Below are 25067 nucleotides of genomic sequence, written 5' to 3' on the forward strand. Positions count from 1 at the left end.
GAGTTATTACGTAAGAAGGCTGTGCGCTGTAAAACTGAATGATAACTGTCACTGCTGTTCTTAAACACCAGCGAGATGTGGGAGGGGAAACTTCAGTGTGAAATGTCACCGTCTCAGGGAACATCGAAACATTAAACTGGGCACAGCATGTACAGTACTGTGGTTAAGAGACATACTGAAGCAGTCAGCAAAGAGAACAAGTCCAAACCTTTGTGCCGACTTTGTGACTTTTCCCATGTCTCCACAAAGAGGTCACGTTTACTAGCAGCTTTCGATGTTGTTGAGGGATGGAATTTACATTACGTACGGTTACATACTTAAAACCAAAAGATGATATGATACTTTGCGTTATTATGTCTGCAGTTCAAAAGCAGTTTAGTTGAATCGTCTTTTTGTATGTAGCTTTCCTGTTTCCACCCATTTCAGTTCTGTGGGTAATCAGATAAGGAAAAATTGCTTATGTATGTACACTACCGTTCAAAAGTTTGGGGTCACCAGGCCATTTCTAGAGCTTCTCTGATCAGCATAACAGTTCAGTTGTGCTAACATCATTTCACAGGAGTTTTCTAATCATCAATTAGCCCACGATTAGCTAACACAATGTACCATTAGAACATAGAAGTGATGGTTGCTGGAAAAGGGCCTCTGTATACCTTTGTATATATTCCATTAAAAATCAGCCTTTTCTAACTAGACTAGTCATTTACCACAGTAACAATGTCTAGACTGTATGTCTGATGTTATCTTCACTGAAAAAAAAAACATTTTTTTTTTAAAATAAAGGTAGTGTATGTATAATGACTCCAAACTCTGCTTCTAGCAGCCTCATTTTAACCTGTGTTTCAGGTGGATTTTCAAAATATGGCACAAAGAGGGCATTATTACATGACTATAATCATGACTGTCATTTCAAAGAAGTTTACCAGAACTCCTCAGTTCTTCCACAAAGGTTGATTTCATGATTAATGTCTGACTAAAAACATCCTTTTACAGTTAATACTGCACACCATCAGGCTCTATGACACTGCTGTGTATAAACAAGAAGAGAAAATCCCAGTGACCACAGCCTGTTTTTTTTGTGACTGCATTTTGCCAAAGAGGCAATGCAGCATATGCCCAACCCTAACAAAAATAAGAGGGGAAGAGCAGCAGAGATTATTCACATGGTTTCAGTTTTTGTTCTCCAGCTTCCAGCTAACTGAATTTCAAAAAAAAAAAAAAACTGAAACTATGCCTGAATTAGCAAGACCTCAGATTTAAATGATCTCACTTTGTGGAGGTTGAAGCATCAGTTTCTAACTTAAGATAAGATAAACTCTTTCTAACCTCTTGATGGCTTTTGGAAATCAGGTCAGAGAACTGCTACAGGCAGCCTGCTACGTTTCCTTCCTCCAAATACTTGACTCAGTTCAAGGAAATTGCTCCTGTTTGTACTGAGTGGTGACCCGCCTTCATACGATGAAGAGAGCAGTGCACACTCTGGTTGCTGAATCCTCTCCTCTGTGAAATTTTACTTTGAAGAAGCAATGAAGGACATATTTGTACTGCTGGTTCTACTGACTGCGCAGGCTACCAAGGTAAGATTCTGTGTCCGTCATGCTTGCTCGCTTGTGTTTGATTAGTGACTGTGGACAGGTTGGATATCAGCCAATTAGCGCTGAAACGGAATGCCAACTGTGAATTCCAGGGAAGGTAAAATCTAAACTCCAACACTGAGTACTTAAAAACTCTCGTTTGTGTCATAATGATGAACGTATTTGTGTGTTTTATTTTGTTTCATTTTGTCACCTGTGCTAAAGCCAGAATAAATTATTATTATATTATTGTTTCTTATAAAATGATTCATAAAACATTTCTATGCCAGGTTTATCCTGTGTGGCATTTTACTGAATATATGCATTAGTTTAGGTGGGGTAGACCTGTATGAATGAAGGTTTCAGTTACTTTTTCCACTTCGATACAGCTTCAAGAGTAAAATATGTCACAGCTGAAGTGAAGCAAGAACTCTATTGTCTTTCAGTATCATTTCCTTCAATGTCATTAAAAAAAATCTGTTGAAAGTGATGAGTTAGTTTAGGCGTGCAGCCAAAAGAAAAAGGAAACAACAGTATGTTCTCTTAGATAAACCGTCGGTAATTAATCACAAAACGCTTCACAGATCACCTTTATCGTCACGATCGGTGGTCAAACCACATGAGAAGACAGTACTTTGGAAGCATAGGGCTTCTAGTTTGCCGCCTCTGTTTCCTGTAAGACGAGAAACACTCTGCTGCTGTCAGCATGATCTGACTTTTTGCTTGTCATTGGAGGGCAGTGTGGTGAAACTTGCTATTCTTAGGAAAGGTGTACAGGTTTACAGCTTAATATTTTGTTGAGTGTGTGTGTGTGTGTGTGTGAGAGAGAGAGAAAGGAATGATTTCACGTGAGCTATGGTACTGATGCATGTGCACCTTGTACCAAAGTTTTGGAGGGGCTTCACAGAGATACTGAGAGATACTGTAGAGGAGAGTGCACCTCCTACAAATTTATAACAATGGCTGCTTGTTTAGCTATGTTCCGTGGCATTACCAGAAGGGGAAAAGGTGGGTGCAGGTGTGGGTGGTGGGTGCTATATTAAGGTCCTATTTAACATGATGAAAAAACATAGTTGGTCAACTTGTCTGTCTCCCTTACCTGACTGAAATGTATACTGTAAGATGTAGTCCTTTCCAGTCAACGTTTTGAAATATACCTGCACAGCAGGTTTTCTCTCAGAGTGCTACAACAAAAGACTTTCATGTTGTTCGCTGTCTTTATCTGAATAGCAGAACATGAGTTACTCTGCAGTGTCTCTTTCCTGTAGGTCTGTTCTCTGCCCTATGAGGCGGACTCTGGAGGAAACTGTTATGACACGACAAAAGAGTACCTGCTGGATGGTACTAACCTGTGCTGTAAGAAGTGCCCCCCTGGTAAGTGTGGTCCTATAAAAACAGCAGGGGTTGCATTATATTATTTTTAATTTTTATTTAAAGATTTCCATAGATGAAAGTTACTTGATGACACAGGTCTGGTGATGTGCTAGTGGCAGATTAGGTGTGGAGGTGTGAATATAGATACACATCAGCTGCAGCTATCAGGATATGTGTAAGCTGGTGTTACCGTGTTGCTGTCTTTGAGTGGTGAGGAACAGCAAACTGCAAGTACAGCTGTACATCCACTCATCACTTACACTTTACAGGAACTTTAAACATAGTCAGCTTTATCTATCCACCATCCATCTATACAAGTCGCAGTAGTTTGCACTCATTTGTCTTGACTTTGTAGGTTTGTAATTTTATGATAGCAGATATATATATATATATATATATATATATATATATATATATATATATATATATATATATATATATATATATATATATATATATATATATATAAATTAATTTTCTCCAGCTATGGTGGAATATATAATAAATATTGAATTGAATTGATTGAATTTTAAATTGTTAGATAACATGTACTCCTTAGCCTTGGAGAAAGTGCTTGGTTGCTACAAAGATATTAAGCCAGGCGTACTTTTATTACTCCTTTATGCAGGAAGTTGCATTGTGCTAGCTTTTCTTTCACTTTATGTTATGTTATGTTTATTTTTACTTTTATTACTAATGGAGATACAGGTACAACTGTAGCTTCAGCACAATGCTGTGTTATTGGAAAGAAAAGCACCCACTGTGACAACATGGTGGAGAGCAGGAATGCAGTTTCCTAGGAAGCCTTATCAGACAATCCCTGCTTAAGCAACAACTTGATCTCATGCTCCTGTTGTTCTCATATTTCCCACTCAGCGTGGAGTTAATTGTTCCATATCCCATTTCTCTATTGAGGCTAACAAACTGTGTTCATTGGATTAACTTTAACTGCAAAATAGTGTTTCGCAGTAACAACATATATTAAAATGTGACACTGTGCATGATGTAGCCTACACAAAAACGAGTAACTATAATTAACTACAGGTACATAATAACTTTGATTACAGGGCAACGCCTGAAACAGAAATGCACTGAAACTACAGAGACTGTGTGTGAACCATGTGAAGCTGGCCTGTACCTGGAGAGCTGGAACTACTCTCCAAATTGCTTCCGCTGTCGTAAATGCTTATCAAGTTAGTAGCTACATCATCTATTAAATGTTGTTTTAGTAAATACCTGTCCCTGTAAATAAAACCTATTTTTCTGTGTTCATCTAGAAAAAGGTCTGCAGTATGCCCAAAATTGCTCCTCTACCACAAGGTCCATTTGTGAGTGCAACCCTGGGAGGTACTGCGTCGTTGACTGCACAGAGTGTAAGAAGTACAAACAATGCAAAGCTGGGTATGGAGTGTCCCAGCAAGGTACCGAGGATCCTTCAGTGTTACCTGTTTGTGTGCCTACTTGTTATATTTTACATTAATTATCTAAAGTGGTGGACACTATATTAACTAATTATAATGTAAAATTGACTTATATCTCTATATATCAGTATGATCAGGTTTCATGTACATATCATGACGTGAAATGTGAAATGAATTGTGATGTGTGATGTGAACTACCGTTGTCAGGAACTGCAAAATCGGATGTGAAATGTGAACCTTGCGAAAATGGGTCATTTTCTGACACTGCCTCCTACACTGACTCCTGCAAGCCTCATACAATGTAAGTGAGAAAGAGTCACATTTATATATATATATATATATATGCAGCTGTTGGGAACTCAAACCTTTAACCTGTTTCTTTATACTCTCCAGTTGTAATAGGAGGGCTGTGATAAGAAAAGGGAATGCTACTTCAGACACTGTGTGTGAACCACTTACTTCAACAAAACCTGACAGTAAGACCGTGTTCACAAGTACAAGCACAGCTGCCACAAACCCAAACCTGACAACTCCACCAACAGACTCCATACACTCCATCAGACCACCTCTTTTAGAGGATGCATCCAGTCTGCCAACTACGCTGCAATCAACCATGGAACCCTACAGTCAATTAGGTATGATGACTTGGTGTTTGTATATGATCATCATCAAGGTAACTGATATCTGATGAATGTTTCATTCTACCTCTGTGTGGTGTCAGTGTTTGCAGTTGTTCCCTGTGTCACTGGAGCCCTTTTGCTTTTCATCATTCCTGTGCTGGTGTTCTTGTGCAGACGGTCCCGAAGGAACGGTAACTACAACCTGCAAAAAGATACTTTAATCAGATGACAATGACCACCAGTTATCAGGAACATTATTTACTGAGTGTGCACTTTTTTTCTAGACCCTGTACCCTCTAAATTTGATGCTAATGGAAACTGCGAGAGTGCCGATAAAGTAAGTCTTAGCTATTTGTTTTTTGGACTGTGGCTACACAACAGTACGCACAATATTACATTATTATGATGTGTGATTGATAAGTCAGTGGCTTAAGGTAGAAGAAGACCAATTATACAGCATTTATGGCATGACCCTGCCCGTTCAGTTCAGTTCAGAGAGTTTCATGTTTTTTGTTGCATTTTTTGTTTCGGTTGACCTATTCGATTAATTTTTGGCACTGTAAGTCTACTAGCTCATAAACAAAATGAAGAAGGAGCCCCGTGCTCCACATTTTGACATCAATTTTGTGATGTCATCACCGCTGTGAGCCATTCTGGAAACTTTTTACATAATCACAGAAACAGTTTAACTGCACGTGGATGTATTACTCATCACTGACTCATCAGTCAAAATTCACAGTGCTATAACTAATGACTGTACTGACAGGACTCATGAGTATAGTTATGGTCTTGTAAAATATCTTTTTTATTTCTACTGCAGATCAGTCAGGAATCTCAGCTGGCTTTATACAGATCGACAGAACAACAGTATCTGCTGGAGAAAGGGGAAGCCAGCAGTGACCACAGTCAGAGTAGTAACACAACTGAAACTAGAATGGAGGCTTGCAGCAGCCACGAGTCCACTTCACAGTGCGCTTCAGCTCTGTCGGAGCCTCTGCCTCTACTATCCAACACCGAACCTGCTCCTCCCAGCATTGTCAGGCAGTCCTCCTCTCAGCCCACGTCGATCATCAGCCCCGTCACTACCAGCCCCCACGTGAACGTCAACATCACTTTACACATAGGAAATGGGTCCTGTGGGACACCGACTGTCGTGCCAGCAGACTTCTTGCCAGCAGGCAACCAGCTTCCCTTTGGAGAGGCAGAGGAGTGCTTTTGCAGCCCGCAGCAAGAAGATGGCAAACGGTCGGTGATGTCAGTGGAGGAGAGTGCCATTTATAGCAATGAAGACTTTTTGTCACAGACACTGAGAGCAACCTGACTGGACTAAAGAAAAGCACAGGTATGAGGACAGGAGGAAAAGCTAAAACCTTTATTTTTTTATATTAATGTCATCATCTGTTAATATATGTTTGTGTCTACAAACAGTATGTGTGTACAGTATGTAAATAAAAATGTGAATATTGGTTTTCCTTCAGTGATTATTAAGGAACTTATTAAAACTTTTAAAGACTATGTAAAATATATCCTGCAGTCATTACAAGCATTAAAGCTTTTGTCTCTTTACATGTTTTAGATTGAAACATAACGTCTTCACCCTACAGAAGATGACAAATAAAAGTTGTAAATGGCCAAAAATGTACATTTCGCAGAACTGCTCGACTACATCTGGAGGTAGAATCAACCAGTTTTTACATAAGTGAACATTTCCTCTCACATTTGAGCCATTGAAGCTTGACGTTCATCTTGGTCAAAGCAGCAATAGAAATTACAACAAAGGACTCAAATAACTAATACAAAACCACATCACAAACAGATATGGCAACAGAGGATGAACATCACACTGTAACACCTTTCACTGTATTTACAGTGATTTACCGACAGCAGCTTTGCCAGTAAGTACGATATTCTTTGATCACAGCTTACTGTAAATGCGTTTACATCAGCGGTTTACAGTGTAGGCTAACAGGCAGGTAAAGATGGACTGACAATTGCCTGAGGGGAAACACAGGCTAAATGCAAAACGAAAGGGGAATCAGGAACAAGTGAAAGCATTCAATGGTAGAAGGTAAAGTCAACCAAACTGATATTTACCAAGAGACAGAAGTATAAGAAGTACAGGACCACAACACTCGTCATACTCTGGTTAAAGCTTGTTCTCACACACATTTCAAAAACAGTTTTTCTGTTTATTTGCTCTTTGTTGTTTTATTTTCCAAGCTTTGGTTGTGTCTGTGTCAGAGTTGATCTCCGGCTGCTGATACATGTCTGTTTTCTTGATCTTACTCACAATTATTGCACTCCATTCTGCTGCTTGGCTTTCTGGGTCATGCTTGTGTGTCTTCTGTTCTCAGTAACAAGCCTTCTGTTTTTGAACTGTTTGATGAGGTGTGTTTTCTGCTGATATAATGAATTGAGCGAATAAACAGTTGCTGTTTCTCAAAGTCAATGATGCTTTTTTTTGGTACGATCGGTCCATCCGAATCAGTCCGAGTGTGCATGTCTATGTCATTGTAAAGGCCTTGCCGTTCTGTGCCATCTGGATACACACACAGAGAATTGTAGGTATTTTAATAGTGAGATCACCTACAAGTATCCAAAAAGTTCTTTGAACAGATGGCTTAAATCTTGGTAGGGTTCCAACATTGCCTATAGACATCAGAGCAGTCTCTATGTAAATTGTGAGGATGTAGCGTCCCTCTGCATGTTCAAAAAAACCCAGTACTTGACCTCTTAGCTGGTGGCTGTCCCAAATGACTTTTGACAAGTTTTGCTTATTTTCAGAGTAGACACGTTGAGATGAGATAACCTCATATTGATATTTGACTGCATCAAATGCAATAAAAAAAGGCCAGGCATATATTAGTTACAGGGACAGAAGTTAGAAACAGAAGTGTAATATTTAAACACATGTGTTATTTAAACTAATTGTCTTAGCCAAATCCAGAAAGACCATTTTAAATAACAGGAGTGTTTCAATATCCACTAACCACAAGGTTGGTGGTTCGATCCCCCACCCTGGCTGCATGCCAATATGTCAGAATTGATTGTGAATGATGGCATAGATAATATACAATATTAAATAACTAAGTAAATATCTAAACAACTTCTCAGTCCTTGGGTGGTATAAAAAAAACATATTTGCCACTGTATGCACCATTACATGTTAAAGAGCATGATATAGCAAGAACAAGTATGTACGTAATTTTTCTTTAGCTAAGACACAGACGTTAGCTAAGTGGCACTTATAGCAGAACAACTCATCTTAAACAAATCAAACTTTTGAACCCCAGGTTTAAACATTATACTGTGCACTGACCTGTGATTCTCCAAGCAACTATTGCAACCTCCATCCACAGGATGCAGCTTCAATTTGTATTTTGGCAAATGGATCACCTGAACACACAGTGTCTTTCTGCGGACGCTGCTGACATCTGCTGGTTGATGGTGAGCATCGCAGGTGTTGGAAAGAGCTCTCAGTCAGCTCCAAAACGTTTTCAGAGAAAGGTGACAGTCTCTTTTGAAGGCAACTCGGAAGCTTGTTTTTTAAGTAGGCTACACAAGAAGAAATATATTTCTAGGGGCATTCTGGTGTGTTTGCTTGTTGCAATGAATGCAGCTATACAACGGGAGAACGAGGAGCGGGGAAGTCTGAGCCACTCCATTATCAGAGGGGGGTTGAACTTTACATCGTTATTTTTATTAATAATACACACACTTATGAAGCAGGATAAATACATCTATTAAATATGCTATATCACGAATTTACTTATATGTGTTATACATGGACATATTTTATTTATCTTGTAAAAACCAGAGAAGATGAACCCCCCCTGTCATCCAGCGCAGTTGGTTGCATCTGTTGCCGCTGTGTGTTGCTCTTCTTCCTGAAAGACACTTGCACTGGAGCCGCTGATGTCGCTGTGGAGGGGCAGGTGAGTTGACGCTGTTTTCTCTATTTTTATTCATCTCTGCTAATAAGTACTGTGAAATAACAATACCTTTACCTGTCATCTGCCACCAGGAATATCTATGTTTAGATATGTGGCTTATTTCTATAATGTTATACGTCTTTTTGTGTGTCTGCCTCCTCTCATCCTCCTCACTGTGGCGGTGTCGTGGTCCTGTTCGGTTATGTTTACAAACCTGCTAGCAAGCAAGGAGGTTAAATAACCTTCTAAACAGTGTATTCTGCTAAGCTGTAGCATAAGTGTTAGTTTGTGTTAGATGTATTGAAAAACTCCGTCCGGGCTGTTAGAGCGAAACCCTCTTCGTAGGGGAATTTAAAAGGAAGCTTCTTAACACCGGGGAGGGAGGTAGACAGCAGCGGAGATAATACTGCTGCAGGTGTTTGCCTGTTGGTGCAGACAGTTGGCATCAGAGATTAAAAAGGAATGTGACAAAGTGGACAAGGGATTTGATTTTGTTGTTGAAAAGAAGAAAAAATGTGTTTTCTCAGAGGAGAAAGTGAAAGTGACAAATGAAAAAGACTGGAATGGAGTAGAATGTAATTGGTTATTCATTAATGTTAGTGTTTTGTTTTCAGATGATTAGATTTACTCTGATTCTCTCCATGTAAAATTGTTTTCAAATAATCTGTAATATTCAGTGTCCATTAATGAGGTGATAATTTAACCTGTCTGTTCATCAAGTTTCTTTATTTGATGTTCAGTCTACATACAGCATTCAAACAGTAAACAAAATCTAATATTTATTATTTTATTTATTATTGAAATATTATTTCCATGTTGTTGCCAAAGTCTAGACCAAAGCAGAGCATGTTACTGTATTCCTGACTTGCTTAGCAGAGACTGAAAATTGTTTGGATGTATTTGATTTATGCCATGGAAGCAGAGTTTTGTACCCTTGGGCCGGATCAAAGCAAAAAAATTACAAGCAAGGTCTGCTCATTGTGCTTTGTTAGTATACACCACTCTTTCTGTCTTGTCAAATCCCTTGAACTTTAGCACTACGTTTGCTGCATCTGTTTCTTGCCTCATGTAGACCCATCTGTGTTGTGATACATTGCACCTGTTTAAGCAGACTTGGCAAGTTTTTTTTTTTTTTTTGCCCGCCATGGAAAGCAGCGTTTACATTTGTTTAAATGAACCAAACTTTCTGAACAAATGTGAACATACTGCACTTTAACTGAATTTAAAGTCATGTTCTGCCATTGTTAGCAGTGTCAAGTGAGACTCAGCTCTGACAGCTCAGGGGAAGCGCTTATGAGTAAGATTAAATATTAAAAGGATTATTATGGAAGTCTTTTTTTTATCAATGTGTAACCCAAAGATTCTGGTGATATTATTGAGTGCTTTTCTCTGATTAAAAGCATTTAATTTTTGCTTGTGGTTTTTTTATTTTTCAGCAGAGATAATAGTGTAAAATCAACAGAATCCTGAAGGTTAACTCCCACATGGCTGTGACCCGCTCACTTACTGAATAAACCACTCAGCTCCAGAACATTGCCCTCTTAGATGCCGCTCAGTCTCTCTTTTTGCAAATGGCTTGTAGTTTGAAGGACGAGCTCCTCTGTTCAATCTGCCTCAGCATCTACCAGGATCCCGTCAGCTTTGGCTGCGAGCACTACTTCTGTAGAAAGTGCATCACAGAACACTGGAGCAGACAGGAGCCTCACGGAACAAGGGACTGTCCAGAGTGCCGGAGGACCTTTACCGATCCACTCCTTTCCCCGAGTCTCAAACTCTCCAACATTGTGGAACGCTACTCAGCCTTCCCTCTCGACGCCATCCTTAACGCTCAGAGAAGCTCCTACCCCTGCAAGGACCACGAGAAGGTCAAGCTCTTCTGCCTGACTGACAAGAGCCTGGTGTGCTTCTTCTGCGACGAGCCGGCCCTACACGAGCAGCACCAGGTCACCACTATTGACGAGGCTTACGAGGAGATACAGGTCAGTCATAGCACATACACTCTGACAGCTCATTAGCAATGGTGAGGGTGACATTTTCTTAACACACATCACCACTCTGAATCACATTCAGGCTGATCCTATGGGAGCTGCCCAAATAGTTCAGCGCTGAGTCCTCTGCTGCCACGAAGCAGCTCCATTAAAGCAGTTTGGGGATTTTCTGCTTATGAGTATTCAGGTACAGTCGGTGCTGAGGAAGGGAGTATGTCTAATTGACTCTTTCCTGATGTCCACTGACCTGAGATCAAAGTGAGGTTCCACATTGGAGCTGTTGTTATGACAAGAGGTCAGTGGATTTGTTTCTGTGGTGTGGACAGAACTGGGTAAAAAGAGGTTTTATTATTCAGCCCCTGTTGCTTGGAATGACTTAAAATTGAATCAGGGAATCATTTAGTTAAATTAAAGAAAATTTAAGCAAGTTATTAGACATTTTACTTTCTGGAAAGGACTATAATTTTGTATGATGGGTGGTAGAGAAATAAAGTGTAAGTTGTACTGCTTTTGGAGAATAAAAAAAAAAAAACAAACAAACAAAAAGTCAGTGTGCTTTACTGGAGACACTATGAGAAGACAGTGTCATCTCATGGTATCTCCAGTAAAGCAGACCATTTTTAAATAACCTCAAGCATCTAAACATCTTTTTTCCATGTTCTTTTGACAAAAATATATCGCCATATGCTGGACAACACTGCTACCAACGCTTCTGTAAAAGGCTAGTGGCAGATAAAATTGACCGATACCTATAAACATCTTTGTATATTTTGTTGCTTCCTTTTTTGCAATACTATGCAGAATCTCTGGAATCTTTGCAGGACGAAATAAAGATTATCTCACAGGGCCAATCTGACAGTTCAGTTGGCTTTCAGTTTTTCGAAAACAAAGTGTTCTTTGACCTGCGTAAAAATGCCTTTTAAAGGTTTTTCTGAATTAAAAAGATAAAAAAAAAAACCTGGAAATATTCTAGCAAAATTACATCAGCAATAATAATAATGTGCTCTATCTGATTGAGTCTTAAAAGCAGTTTGGTCTGGCAGGTGTAACCCCAGAGCTCTCCTTCCCGATATTCCCTGTCTTTTCTCTACTTTCATCTTGGCCTCAAAATACATTTAAAATGGAAAAGAAAGAAAGAAAAAGAGATATTGACACAGCAAGGAATTAAATTTAAATGTACTAGCAAAAGCAAAGTGTTCATTGGAAAACACTATAATCCCTCAATGTTTCATCACGATCATATAGGGATACTTGTAATTGGCAAGGAATCTTCCCAACAACTGCATGTAAATAAGTATGTGTTTACGCTGAGTCATGTTTTCCACATTAACAGGAAGGGTTCAGTGTTTGTGTTCCTCTCACAGTTTGGGTAATGCCATTCCCACAGAGCCAAAATCCAATAACTGTGAAACAAAGCTCCTAATCCTGTTCCTTCTTTGCTCCACTATGCATAGCAACACATTCCAGTCTAATGTTATGTAGTCTGTCTCAGTTCTTACACTGGTACCATTATAGCTGTTCAGCTCTGTGATTTCTATTTTCTTACTAAATAGCACCAATAAGTGTCTTATATGAAACCGTTGTGAAACGTCAGCTGTGGTGGAGATCCAATGTCCATCTTATGTTGTCTGTTTAGTATGCAGTAGTAGAGTTAGTGTCCCACGCATGCTTGCTCATGCAACAGTTTTATGTACTACTAACATAAAAAAATTAATGTAGTAGATTTGCGCTGCTTTTAGTCCTTTCTTGGTGCAGACTGTATCAGTGAGATGGCCTCAGCCTTTGACTATTCATGATACTGACCTCTTGCACTCTCTTGAAAGTATATCTTTGACATCATCAAGCTCATTCTGCCTGTGTGCTTTGAATCTGTGAGCAGGTTTATGTGCAGAATTATAAATCTATCCGGTGGCAACACAAAATTGCTGACTAACAAATGTTATTTATTTTTGAATTACACCACAAATTTAGTATGGTGTTTGGTGGTGTTTGGTTCTGTTGGGTTTGAAGAAGCTAAACTATCACCAGGCCTCCAGCAGTGATCAGCAGAGGGCTGCAGCTCAATTTATTTTCCTCAGGTTAGATATTGACTGTTATGTAGAAGTAAGACATATAAGATTGGTGCATCCAAACATCACCTGCCTATGAACATGCATAGATGTGGTAATGATCAAAGCATCAGTCACTTGTCATAAGTACAGTTTTGTGCCAGGTTTTTTTTTTTCACCCCGAAGCCACGCCTCCCAACCAGTCTGTGACTTCGGCCATCATGCACGTACCTCTCTGGTGCGCGCAGAGCAGGACGAGAGTGACAACTAGCCAATACTCCGTGCAGGGGCGCCTCGTAGGATTGACTGATGTTTTTAGCGTTATATAGCTTTCACAGATGATTAATATTCTTCGTTTTAATGTGAAACTGCCGAACTAATTGGTTTCTATCGGATTGTAAAGAGAAGTTACATTAATTTAACAAAAAGTGCATCAGAATGAAATCTCCTACCCTACCTTTAACGGACTAGACATTAGAATAATTTCATTTCTAGTCCACTGTGCATATTGAACACCTCCTCCAAGTGGACTCCAGGTGGACTTACAAGTAATATAGGAAGAATTATTATGTTCACTAACTACTGAGCTGTTCATGTCTGCAATGGATTATAATCTGCTTTTAAGAGGCTCTGTGTCAAGTGACATCATTAGAAGCCATTCATCAGGCTTTCTCCTTATAAAGCATGAAATTGCTTTTTATAACTTTATTTCATATGTGCCCAAAACCTTTAAACAGTCTAAAGACAGTTTTATTTGGATTATAAGCAATTGCCATAGACTGTAAATGGTTTTATACATGGAATCAACATGTACAATTAATTGAATTAGTGGTTACATGTAAACATAGCAGGGCAGTGTGTGGGTAGCATAGAGCGCAGTTGTTTTCTTCTGTGTTCTGTATTAAATATAACTGACAGTGCTGTGAACATAAGTGCTGTCCTCTTCAATTTCCAATCAGGCTCTGCACTGGAAGCTTGAGAAAGGTCAAAACTGTAATTTTGGAGCAGAAGTAATTAGGCACAGCACAAGATGTTTCCCTTTTCTTGGACACCAGCTTGTCCCTCTGCTTGAAGCTCTTTTCAAGGCAACGATCTGGCATTTTGTATTCTGGCAGGAGCTTTGGAGGCTTCCCAAATCCACAATACTGAAAGAGAGTATGAGTATACAGAGGCCCCATCGGAAACAACCGTGTCCCATGATGAGCTTGGAAACTCGCCCTTTTAAAGCTACAAGTGCGCCGTTTTGTTATTTAATGTCATACAAGACGTCAGGCATTAGAAAGAGGTAGCAGATGGTTCAACAATTATTTTGTGTCAATTTTTTTTAGATAACAGAATACAATTAGGAATATGTATATGTACTGTTACTATCTATATTCTATTAAATAAAATCTTGTAGGAAGGGGAATGTGTAAGTAATACCTGGTGATATTAGATAGCATACAAGTTTCTTGTTTTTATTTCCACCCAGTGAGCTGATGGGAGCTCTTATGTCAAATAGAAACAAGTATGTGTGAGCTATGCCTGCAGGCAAAACATCACTTTGGCCTGACTTGAGAATGGCAACTAACTAAATGCCAAAACATCATGGTGAGGATGTGTTAAAGTGCAGCAGCAATTAGTTTCAGTGTTTTTGACTATTTGGGCTTGAAGGGTGCATGCTGTGCCAGCTTGGTGGCCTCTTTAAAATGACCCTTTGAGAACTTGTAGGATGGGAAAGTTTGCAGATGAAAGAAAAAGGATTTTGTAGGTGGAGAGCCAAAGCTTGGCCTCTTTGTGTTGGATTGTTTGATACTTTGGCTCATGGCATTCATGGCTAGCTTTAACTGCATCTATTATGTTGTTGCTCAGAGATTTTACTACTCGTCTTTTTTACAGAAAATAAAAAACATTCATTTTTTTATACACACACATGTAACTTATCATGCCACATGTCCACAAGATATGTCATCTATGCAATGCATGACACTTGCACATCAGTCTGGTTTGAAATCCAGCAGCTGCCCATGGATAAAAGCTGGATAAATAAATAATATAATAAATTGATAACATGGTGTGTAAGCAATTAGAGTTACTTTGTGTTTTGATAAATTGGCAAATATTGTTTGAAGAGTAATAATTTTTGTTCTGTTTAAAAAATACTTATGTCATCGAAGTGATAAAAGTTTGCCATCACTGTCCCCAGCCGTGTTTCTGCTTTAGGTTATGTAATCCTCTCACCTTATCACCCCCTGGAGAAGTAGGATAATGCCAACATGTCCTCAGTCACCAGCCTCTGCAGTGGTCAGTCATACACTGCTTTGTGTAAAAATATGAATCTGAATCTTGGTGAGACTTATTCAATAAGTAAACCCAACTTTCGGTTACATGTTACAAGGACTTATCCTTTAATACATAATCTTACAGTGTGTTCTCATATTACAACACATTTCAAAGCCTTTGATTTCATATTCTGCAACTGTTATGTCATGTTGCTGCTGCCGCCTTAACTGTGTGTTGAAAGTGTTTGGCTGACCAATGTCTAGTGACAAAGGCAGCCCGTTGGTTAGTCTGTGGCAGGATGTAATCTCCTTACCCTGGCATGTCACTCTGCTGACCTCAGGCCTTGAGTCTTGTTGCTGTGTTGAAAGCTTTACCTCATGCTGATTTGCATCCTTTTCCCGCGTAAACACTTCTGTGGCCAAATCTGTTATGCACAAATGCATCCGGCAGCCGACCTTTGCATGGTGATGCACACACATCTGGCAAACATTCACCCAGCACATAATTGCTTGCTTGCACATATTTCTCAACATAAAGGACATTAAGGTAGGATCGAGGAGGATTTGCGGCTCTGCCATTTGCTTCAGGGAGCAGAGATTTCACAGGGAACTAATGCATTCTGATTAGGAAGGGTTTTATTCCAGCAATCACATCGGGTGGCATGGAACACCATTTAGACCTTATATAGAGGAGCAAAAAGCACCGCATTTGAACATTAAACGGAACACTTCGACATTGAAAATCTCAAGCTTTTTAAGACTAAACCACACATCCTTTTAATCATCTGATGTTTTATATTAAGACAGATTTTGAACTCATTAAATGAGGTTATAACAAAGAAGCCACATGTTCCTATTTACACACCATCTTTCATTCACCCTATAAAGTATGTGCTTTATGTGTAGTGAAATAATTCTTTTATTTCAGGCAACGTGGTTAAAGGTGACGAGATTACACTCTCTAAGTCACGCAACTGTTGGACTGCTGGCGCCATCTTAAATAGAGGTTGGCTGGATTGCTGTAACCCTGATTGGAGCTAGATGAAGCTGTGCAGTTATTACTGCACCACTGTGACCGAAAGTTGGCAGTCAACTCCCACAGAGGACAGAATGGAGGCCACAGCAACCACTGTGCTTTAATTGTAATGAGCAGTAGGCCAAGTGCAACCACAGTATTGCTGGGCCAGACACACTATTCCTGCTGTCTACCCGCCTCGGGGATGTGTTTCCGCTCTACTTGACAACAGTGTAAGACCAGATAAGAAGGGAAATTGACTGCAGCCCACTGCATGCATATTTTGGGTACCAACTTTGTTATAGAGACTATAGACTCTATATGTATGAAGAGTAGGCAGCAGACAGCTGTGCAGTGCTGCGAGTCTCAGTTTGATTGAAGCCCACACTGCAGAAGAATTAAATGATTACTGTGGTGTTGAGTCACCCACACAGACCTGTCACTCAAGTGTCCAGATGCACTGGTGTGTGTTCTCTATTAGCACATTGCTATTTTCTTATCACCCCACAAACAGAGGGTTAATCATTAAAATGCATTGTCTTTTTTTCCAACCGCCTGGCCATAATGCAGAGTTGAAAATAGGGAATGAGCATGCCAGACTTTGAAGTGTTTCTCTGGTGGTTTTATAAACAGGGCTGTCTTTCACTCTCTTGACTGTCAGCTCCTGGCCGAGAGCTCTCTGAGCCTGCCATCACCACGCATGGCCGTGCTGCTGCAGTAATGAGTCAGGCAATTTCAAGGGCACCCACGGCTGCCATCTCCCCTGTGGGTCACCTCAGTCTGCTCTCCTTTCCTCTAGCAGCTCCATCTCTTACAACCTGTCCCTTTTTTTTACTCTGCTGTCTTCTCTCTCAGTAATATTATTCCTCTCTGAAATATGTGCCCTGTAACTGGTTTGGCAAACAAATCCCTTTGTGGAGAATCCTACCCAGCCTCTTTACCCTGTTAATTTCTCCCCACCCCAATTAAATTAGTTTTTTCCTTTTATACCTCTGCCACACCACCATCATCACTGACTGCATGATGGTGGTGTGGCAGGGAGGCTTCGTTCATGCAGAAATGCAGCGGTCACATTCCATTAGTAGGGCCCTGGCTTAATATCCTTATCAAGAGAGAGACGGTAGCTTGTCTTGCACTTATTGCTGATGAAGGTTAAGGCAGGACAGAGCTGTATGTTTACTCCAGCCTGTGCTGCTGGTAGATTAGCAGATAAACAGCTGCATTGATTGGAGAAAAAAAGTGAGCTGGTATGGTGTCCATCACATAGAACATTTTGTCTTCTTCAGATGATTGCTTCGGCTTGTGCTTAAGTGAGTCAGATGTCTGTACATCTGTTGCGCATTAAAAATGGTTATGTACGTGTTGTGCAAAGCAAAGATGATTTTGCAGTTTGCCATATGTTTTACAGCTAGTGAATATATCCTATATTATAGAGCTAGGAACATGCAGGTGAATGCCTTTTTACAGCTATATATAGACCTATATAGGCCTTGTTTCTAAAAGGAAGGCTGAGAGTTTTGAAAAATGTACCTTATAAACTCCTGCGAAACAAATAGATGAGAGCTTATTCAGAAGATCCTAAACTTGAAGAAGGAATCTCAGATGGCCTGGTTTGATTTTAACTTGATCATTCCATACCTTTGCAAGCTTGTATAGTGTATATGCATTACAATTATGCATTGTTTTTCTTTATTTCTTATGTTGTATTTTGTTATGGCACTGCAGCATTTCCTCAGCAGTTTCTCCCATGGGAGACAAATGGAAACCTTAACCTATATTATTAATATCACATTGTTCCCTGTGATGTTTGTAATATACATGAAAAAAACATAGCAGAATAAGAAGACAAATCTTCCACTGTCATGTTGTCATTTACTCTCCAGTTTGCTTATTTGTCCTTGGTATGTCTGTTGATTGCCATAAAAGTCAAGTGCAAAGGTATCATGAGTATCATGTTTACATCACTGTAGATCTGAGTTGGAGTGGCCTGCTTCATAAAAGGGGACAAGACCAACAGCAATCAACAATACAGCCTCTAAAATGATTCAGAATTCTTTCTGTAAACTGAGTGCATACTTGTTAACAAGCATGAAAGCAGTAGCCTTTTGGTAAGCCATTGTGTTTCCTGTTATGTGGAAATGCACCATCCCCCAAATATGTGCTCTATTTTGATGATTCATTATAATTGGAGCATTGTAATGGCTGTGTGGTATCAGTAGTCGTACATGTACCTGTCATCCAGTGAAACCTGCTGTGCTGCGTGTGCTGGAACTGGTCTGGCAGGCCCAGAGAGAGAAAGAACGGATCACTGACGAGGGAAGATTTGCTGATCATATTAGTGAATGAAATGGGGAAGTGCTGTCCTTAAAGTTTTGCAGCTTTAGGTGAGGCTTAATGCTGAGCCCTGGCCTCAATAATGTGAGGCAGATCAAGTAAGAGGGCAGCCAGCACGCCAGTGACACCACTATAGAGATTACATTAAATATAAAAGACATGGCAGAGAAAGGTGTTGCCCTTTTTCTAGCTGCCTTAGAGGTATGCTGAGCTTTAAAACATGATTAATATGAAATGGAGAGTTTGAGGAAAATGTTTTCAGGCAGAGACAATTGCAGTTCTTCGTAAATGTTAAAAATCCATGAGTGGTGAGTGATCACAGAGGAGTTCTTTTTCAGACTTCTCTGCTTTGAGTTTTGTCTCCGTCGGTTTGATATTTGGATGCGGATGTGAACTGCTGTTCCTCACCACTGCAGCCATGAGACTCTGAGCCCTGCGTTGATTAGCTGGGGAATTAAGACAGATTACTGGCCATTGTTCTCAGGGGTCTGGGCTGGGCTGTACGGGGCTGTAATCTCTTGTAATTCTCTGTGTCCGTGATTTGCTGCAGATGATTTAATTAGACTTGCTGCTGATAGGAGTCCTCATTTTCAGCTGCCATTCAGTCAGACTTGGATCTGACCCCCTCCCTGACTATACCAGTCACTAGGAGAGTGAGAAACTGGTAGATGTTGACCTGTTATATGCATCTTTTGTCCAAAATAACGACAAGCTCTTTGACCTGTGGGAGATGAATGACGGTCAGACAGGTGTTCACATGATCTAGTGTTTGCAGTGGGATCAGGTAAATCCTGTCAAATTAAGCCATGGTTCTTTGTTATCAGAGTTGTGATGAGAAAGCAATTTTACCAGAGTGTTTGGTCAATGCAAATCGCCCTGTCAATAAATACTGACCAAAGGAGCAAAGATTCAGTGCTGCCCATTTATAATATTTAATATCTCAATTAGCATGTGTTAATATTCACAAAAATGGCAGGCTGTATACCTTGCCAGCAAGTTCTAGGCTAATGAATAAGGAGCACCCATTTGTATTATAGAATAGAATAGAATAGAAATACTTTTTCTATTCATCCTAGGCTGGGAAATTTTGCTTTCGCTTTCATGTCCTCTCCTGCTCATTTTCATTGTCAGTCTACACAGTCTCCTGTTTTAGCAGCTGTTTATCAGGCATATAACACACACTCTATTCCACAGTGACTTACAATAAAAAAACTCTGCTTTCCCCAAGCATTAAAAGAGAAAACTGTCAAATAGCTTAAAGGGCTGTGAAATGTGTTCATACCGCTCATCCCCAGTCGCATCTATTCAAGTGGCAGAGGAAACTACTCCATTGTAATAAAGTCATTAATCAAAGTGCAATCAATCAAAAGCTAATTTTTGTCTTTTATTAAGTAAAAAGAAAGACGTTTTTAAACATTAAAGCCTTAGGATAAGTTGAGGTGTTTCTAAGGGCTTGATTGATTGCTCCACACCTGCAGAGGTGTTTTTAATTTTTTCCTTGTTTGTGTTTTATGTTCCATTGCAAGAAGAAAATTAACCTTTTCAATTGACCTGATTGGGGACACGTTTAGAAAACGTAATATTACTTAATACTTAATATCAGCAGCAACATGCTGCTTCTATTCTGTTCAGTTCTCTAATCTGTTATGAAGAGGGGATGATATAATAAGGTGAGGAAGAAATATTTTCTCAGATTTTTTTTATTCTAAAACCTGTGGTCAAAGGTCTGCAAATGTCATCTGAATATGTGCACAGGTTTTCTCTGTTGCATGCTTTCCAGCTTTCAGTTTCCATTGATTACTTGTTTTCATTTTTATGTATTTTGTTTATGCACACACATACTGTACATTACTCTATCACTTCTTCACTCCTGGAGGAGTGAAAGAGTTCTAGAGGACTCCTCTTTAAACATATTCAGTAAACTTTTCTGTGCCTTGAGACCTGTGTGGGCTGAAACTGATCATTACTGAAAAAACATGGTATAGCACTGTAAACTTATTTTTTATTATTATTAAACTATATATTTTATTTTTTGCTGTTCAAGCAATGCCTGAAATTTGGTTTTCAGTTTTACAGTATGCAGATTATGGGATATGATCAGGGGATTTTCTAACATGACTGCAGGCAATGCTTATAATTCATAAGAGTGTTCTGCCACTGTTTGCAGAAACAGTCTGTTACTTTACAGTGTGACTTGACAAAGGAGGCACACATCCCAAATATTTATTTGATGTCAGGGGACCGAGCTGAAGAGAAGCAGGCGCACACTTTATTTGGTCAGATAGAGCTGTTCACGCGCTGTAGCTTGCATAGTGCATACACAACAGGCTACAGCAGAATAGCTTCCAGCTGCACCCATGTCGCCAAGATGAAGCAGAGGCAAACAAATCTGTTTGTTATCCCTGCCGTGTGGTGGTGCTGGCTGGCATGCAACAACATCATGTTTTTTTTTTTCACAAGATGATTTGCGAGCCTCACACATACTACATGGTTTTATATTAACATCATGCTGAATATCAGAGGTCTGACTAATCCTAAGAAGCTTTTTCTAAAGGATGACACGGGCATGTATTTGGTGATGGTAAAAATCTCCTAGCAGTCCAACATATCCAAGGGTCACTTTCAGAGTTTATTGAGTGTGTCCAAAGAGTGGAGTAAGAAAGAGATAATTGTGTTAGCAAAAAAGTCAGTTCCTCAGAGGAATGTTGTTATGCCTGCAAAAGAATTTGAGTATGTTGGTTTGGTTTTTGCCTGTAGAACCTCTGACTGTAGCTGTGGAAGTTTTGCCTTTGAAATATTTTAACCACCATTGCTTAGATATACTTTGCAACAAACCCTCTGCTGCATCAGGACATCTTTATATATTTATATATATCATTTTGGTACCTGCTTATTCTTTAGAGCAGGGGTTTTTTTAAATAGGGAACTTGGCTTCTTCAGTGGGTTTAAAACATTTATGACAGGCTGAATGAATAGGAAATGAAAAAAATTATCACATTCTAAGCCAGAACGCATATTAGTTCAGTGGATTATTTGTGTTTACCAACATTCCATGAACCAGAATCTAATAACAAACCTTTCATCCTTTGATTTCATCCATACCCATTACAGTCACCAGCTCCCTTCTCTGAAGTTATTCTCAAATTGTATAGGCTAGGGTGCTTTCTAAAAAAAAAAAAAACATTTGCTCTTCTTGTCCTGTTGTTCTCACAGACAAGGGACTTTGGGTTTTTAAACTGTTTTTTTCTTACCTCTTGAACAAAACATGGAAGTTGGAGTTTCGCTCTGCCTGTCATCACATAAAACTGTAAATCTGAGAACAAATGTTTTCAGGGAGGATGCTGGAAGAGGCTTGTGTTTTTTCTACTTTTATGGCATAGCATGGACCTAAAGGCAATACCTTTTCTGTATATTAATGATTTTTTTTCCATCAGATGCCTGTTGAAATGATGTATAGCCCTCTCAAAGATTAGCATCTTGCTCGCTGACAGGATTGATTGATAGTTCTTCAGTAAAGGGCTCAAACCGGTTGCTGCCATGGGAATTTTTCTGAAATTTCATTTTATAAGTACATAAACTGCCTGCCTATCAAATAAATTTCCAACCTTAGCTTGAAAAACATGTAGACCTTCCTATTTAGATATATGTAGAAGCTGCAGTCAGCAGATGAGTTGTAAAAGCCTCCTGGCTGAAGGTGAATCACCAAATAGCTTCTGTCAGGCTGGTGAGTGACTTTATACAAGCAGTGGAGTTGCTCGGTCAACACCTCAGATTTCCACTCCAGTGCCGACTACACCCCCCTGTTCCACTTTAATGGCTTGTCCTACACTGTAGATTATCAAACTTAACACTGATGCGCTGAGATTTCTTCATCTTTCTTAAAACCATCCGACATCCACCTACTTTGCTGCCATGGTAGTGCCATGCACCTTCCTCAGTTTAGTGTGTAGACATTGTTGAGCTTTGTCAGCAAATCTAAAATTTTGAATCCTTTCATTTGATGGATAAATATATTAGCACTGACTTGCAGTGTTGTGAATTTTTCCCCCCTCATGTTTTGGGGTATTACATTTGCATACTCTGTGCCCTTCCTCGCTCTAGGAAGTGGAGCAGCAGCCTCTAAGCATTCATCATTTACATGACGTGTCCTATATTCAGAGGACTGTTGGAGGCCGCCAGCTTCAGTGCTCCAAATCACTGCTTTGCCATACAATGGTAAAATAGAGGCAGCAGATGAGGTGGTCACAGTAGGTGAGAAAAGGTCTTTTCTCTAGATAAAAATAAACTGCTGTAATGTATAAAGGGTACAACAGTCCAATCATAAAGCTGAAAGTAATAAATTATTTTCATTTGTCCCTTTTTTCCCATTTTGCCCATTTTAAAATCCAGGATTTTAAAAAATCCAGGTTTCTAGAGCTGTTTGCAAAATGTTTTGCCTTATAGGCAACCCAAATCCAACAACAAATTGACATTTTATCACTATAATGATGAACCTTGGCTGTCTAAATAATTGTACAAATGACAAAAACAGAAAAAACTGCTAAAAGTGTGTGTGCACTGGGCTTGTTGCTGCTGCAAACATTTGGTCAGAGGCTCTGATGACAGCACCAGGTAATAAAACAGGACAATGCAGTTGTAATAGTCATGTTGTCACACAGTAACATTGCTTTAAATATCAAAACACAGCCAGTATTAATCTTACTGTATGCTCAGAAATCTGTTTGGCTGCTGCAGATAACAACTCCTCCAGCTGTCCCTGTAGCCCTGCACTGTATCCTCATCAGCTGGTGGTACACACTTTTTGGCCTTAACAGCCTCGTCATCTTCTGCATAGTTTATATCCTCTGCATCTATCTACCATCTACTTGCTTGTAGCACTAGATGTCTGACTGTATTGTAAAATACTTGCAAGTGCAAGTACAATTTGTAGTAGAACAACAGCTCAGTTGGAGCTGACAAAAGAGCGCCGGCAAACATTAGATATTTTCACTCATTTTTTTTAAATGGCTAATAAATAAATCTTAGTACTGAGTTGTTTATTAGATATAAAACTAATTAGTATGTGTGTAAATGAATACTTAACACTTCACTTCATATCCTTGCAGAACAGAAGCACCCACACATCCATATACTGTACAGGCTGTTCTCATCTCGCTGGGACAGATGTTGAAAGTAAATAGTGTGTCTCTGTCTTCCAGCCGTGCTCAGTCAGCTCAGCTGGCCTCTGCCTGCTCTGCTGGGCTGAGCTCAGGCTGCAGGGACGCTCTGGTCCCCCTGGAGAGACTGCAGGCTCTGCTGATGCTAGAGGAAACAAGGCTCTGGAATGTAAGGCACAGCTTGAGCTCAATTTGAAGTCTTGGAACAAACACTCCAGCGTCTGCAGCCTGAGACAGCATTTTTGTTGTCCAGCTTTTTGTTTAATTAAATTTGTGTTTGGGTTGCCGCTTGGGACTGTGGGTGGGTCACTCAGAACCATCACAGTGGACAGACAGGTAAAACACTGTTATGATTGGCCTCAAATCCTTTGGCCTGCAGTTTATCATAACTTTTTACACAGCTCAAGTAAATCAGCGATTAAGGTATTATGTGAAAAAATGATATGTTATATGCTTACACAATGCATTACATTCCCAGAGGTCACTGGCCTGCATTTTATTATTGCACTGTCTGGAAAAAACGTCAGAGATGACAGAAATATGTTTTTCAAATCTTGCACCTCTGAACACTCTGCACAGCAAGTATATTTTCGTTTGTGACATTAGTAGTTGCGGTTTGCTTGTTGATGTCGTTGTAAGCTATTCCACTGCAGCCTGTGTCAGTGTCTTCAGACGGCATCCTGTGTGGCATTGAGGGCTGTGAAAGGGTACTCACACTGTGCAGACAGAACCACTGCACTGTTTTATTTATTTTTGCACTCACAGTTAGATTCTCAATTAAAAATTCAGCATTTTACTTAGTGCTCATTTAGCAGATAAGTTATCTGCTCTCCTTTCTTCATTTTATACAGTTTCTTTTTCATTTCTACTTGATTGTGGCAGTTACAGTTTTGCTGAGTCTTATAAAGTTAGTGCTGATGTGTCCATTTGCCATTTTTCTATGCAGCAACCTCTGTCAGTCTCCAAAGACCTCTATGTTAAAATGCCCAACAAAAACAGGTCTAAAGATCAAGATAATTTCTCCATCCATGCAAATTGTATAGGCATATTACTTTGATATTTTTCACAATATTACTACACACTTAATTATATAATTAAAGGTTTGGCTTCTTTGAGTATCTGGTGGGTGGTTTGCCTGGCTTCAGCTTGAGTCACTCTCTTTGATTTTTTTTTTTCATCACTCAGTTGAATTTTACTGGTAAATGAATGTGAAGACCTATATGCATGCATCATGAAGAGAGCATAAACATTATTCATTTGGACATACTCACGGTGTACACAGACTAAGCCTGAAAATTGCTGTACAGGAAACTGATCTGTGATGTCATGGATGGTTTGTTATTT

At 39.6% G+C, this 25067-nt stretch overlaps 2 protein-coding genes across 4 annotated transcripts in view; both read left to right on the forward strand.

Annotated features, from left to right (window-relative positions):
• Positions 1 to 1242: 1242 nt before the first annotated feature.
• Positions 1243 to 6455, forward strand: tnfrsf1b (tumor necrosis factor receptor superfamily, member 1B). The gene is made up of 9 exons (XM_028406925.1): positions 1243 to 1577; positions 2843 to 2948; positions 4016 to 4141; positions 4226 to 4369; positions 4577 to 4670; positions 4763 to 5004; positions 5091 to 5180; positions 5274 to 5326; positions 5810 to 6455. The coding sequence occupies exons 1-9, from the start codon at positions 1527 to 1529 to the stop codon at positions 6308 to 6310; spliced, it is 1407 nt and encodes a 468-aa protein (XP_028262726.1). The 5' UTR covers positions 1243 to 1526; the 3' UTR covers positions 6311 to 6455.
• A 2429-nt stretch (positions 6456 to 8884) lies between these two features.
• Positions 8885 to 25067, forward strand: part of trim62.1 (tripartite motif containing 62, tandem duplicate 1) — a 30512-nt gene continuing 14329 nt past the window's right edge. For 2 of the 3 annotated variants that reach the window (XM_028406424.1, XM_028406426.1), the window contains exons 1-2: positions 8885 to 8924; positions 10358 to 10900. In XM_028406424.1, the coding sequence (XP_028262225.1) occupies positions 10493 to 10900 (408 nt within the window). In that variant the 5' untranslated portion in view covers positions 8885 to 8924; positions 10358 to 10492. The remainder of the gene's footprint in view (positions 8925 to 10357; positions 10901 to 25067) is intronic. The other variant, XM_028406425.1, reaches the window with a different exon arrangement.

This window comes from Parambassis ranga, chromosome 5 (assembly GCF_900634625.1).
Source record: "Parambassis ranga chromosome 5, fParRan2.1, whole genome shotgun sequence".
Taxonomy (NCBI): domain Eukaryota; kingdom Metazoa; phylum Chordata; class Actinopteri; family Ambassidae; genus Parambassis; species Parambassis ranga.

Excerpts from the sequence above, each read along its gene's own strand:
- tnfrsf1b (XM_028406925.1), top strand. The coding sequence starts at position 1,527 with ATGAAGGACATATTTGTACTGCTGGTTCTACTGACTGCGCAGGCTACC. Across the intron at positions 2,949-4,015 it reads CTGTAAGAAGTGCCCCCCTG|GGCAACGCCTGAAACAGAAA; the intron begins GTAAGTGTGGTC and ends CTTTGATTACAG. Across the intron at positions 4,370-4,576 it reads GTATGGAGTGTCCCAGCAAG|GAACTGCAAAATCGGATGTG; the intron begins GTACCGAGGATC and ends TACCGTTGTCAG.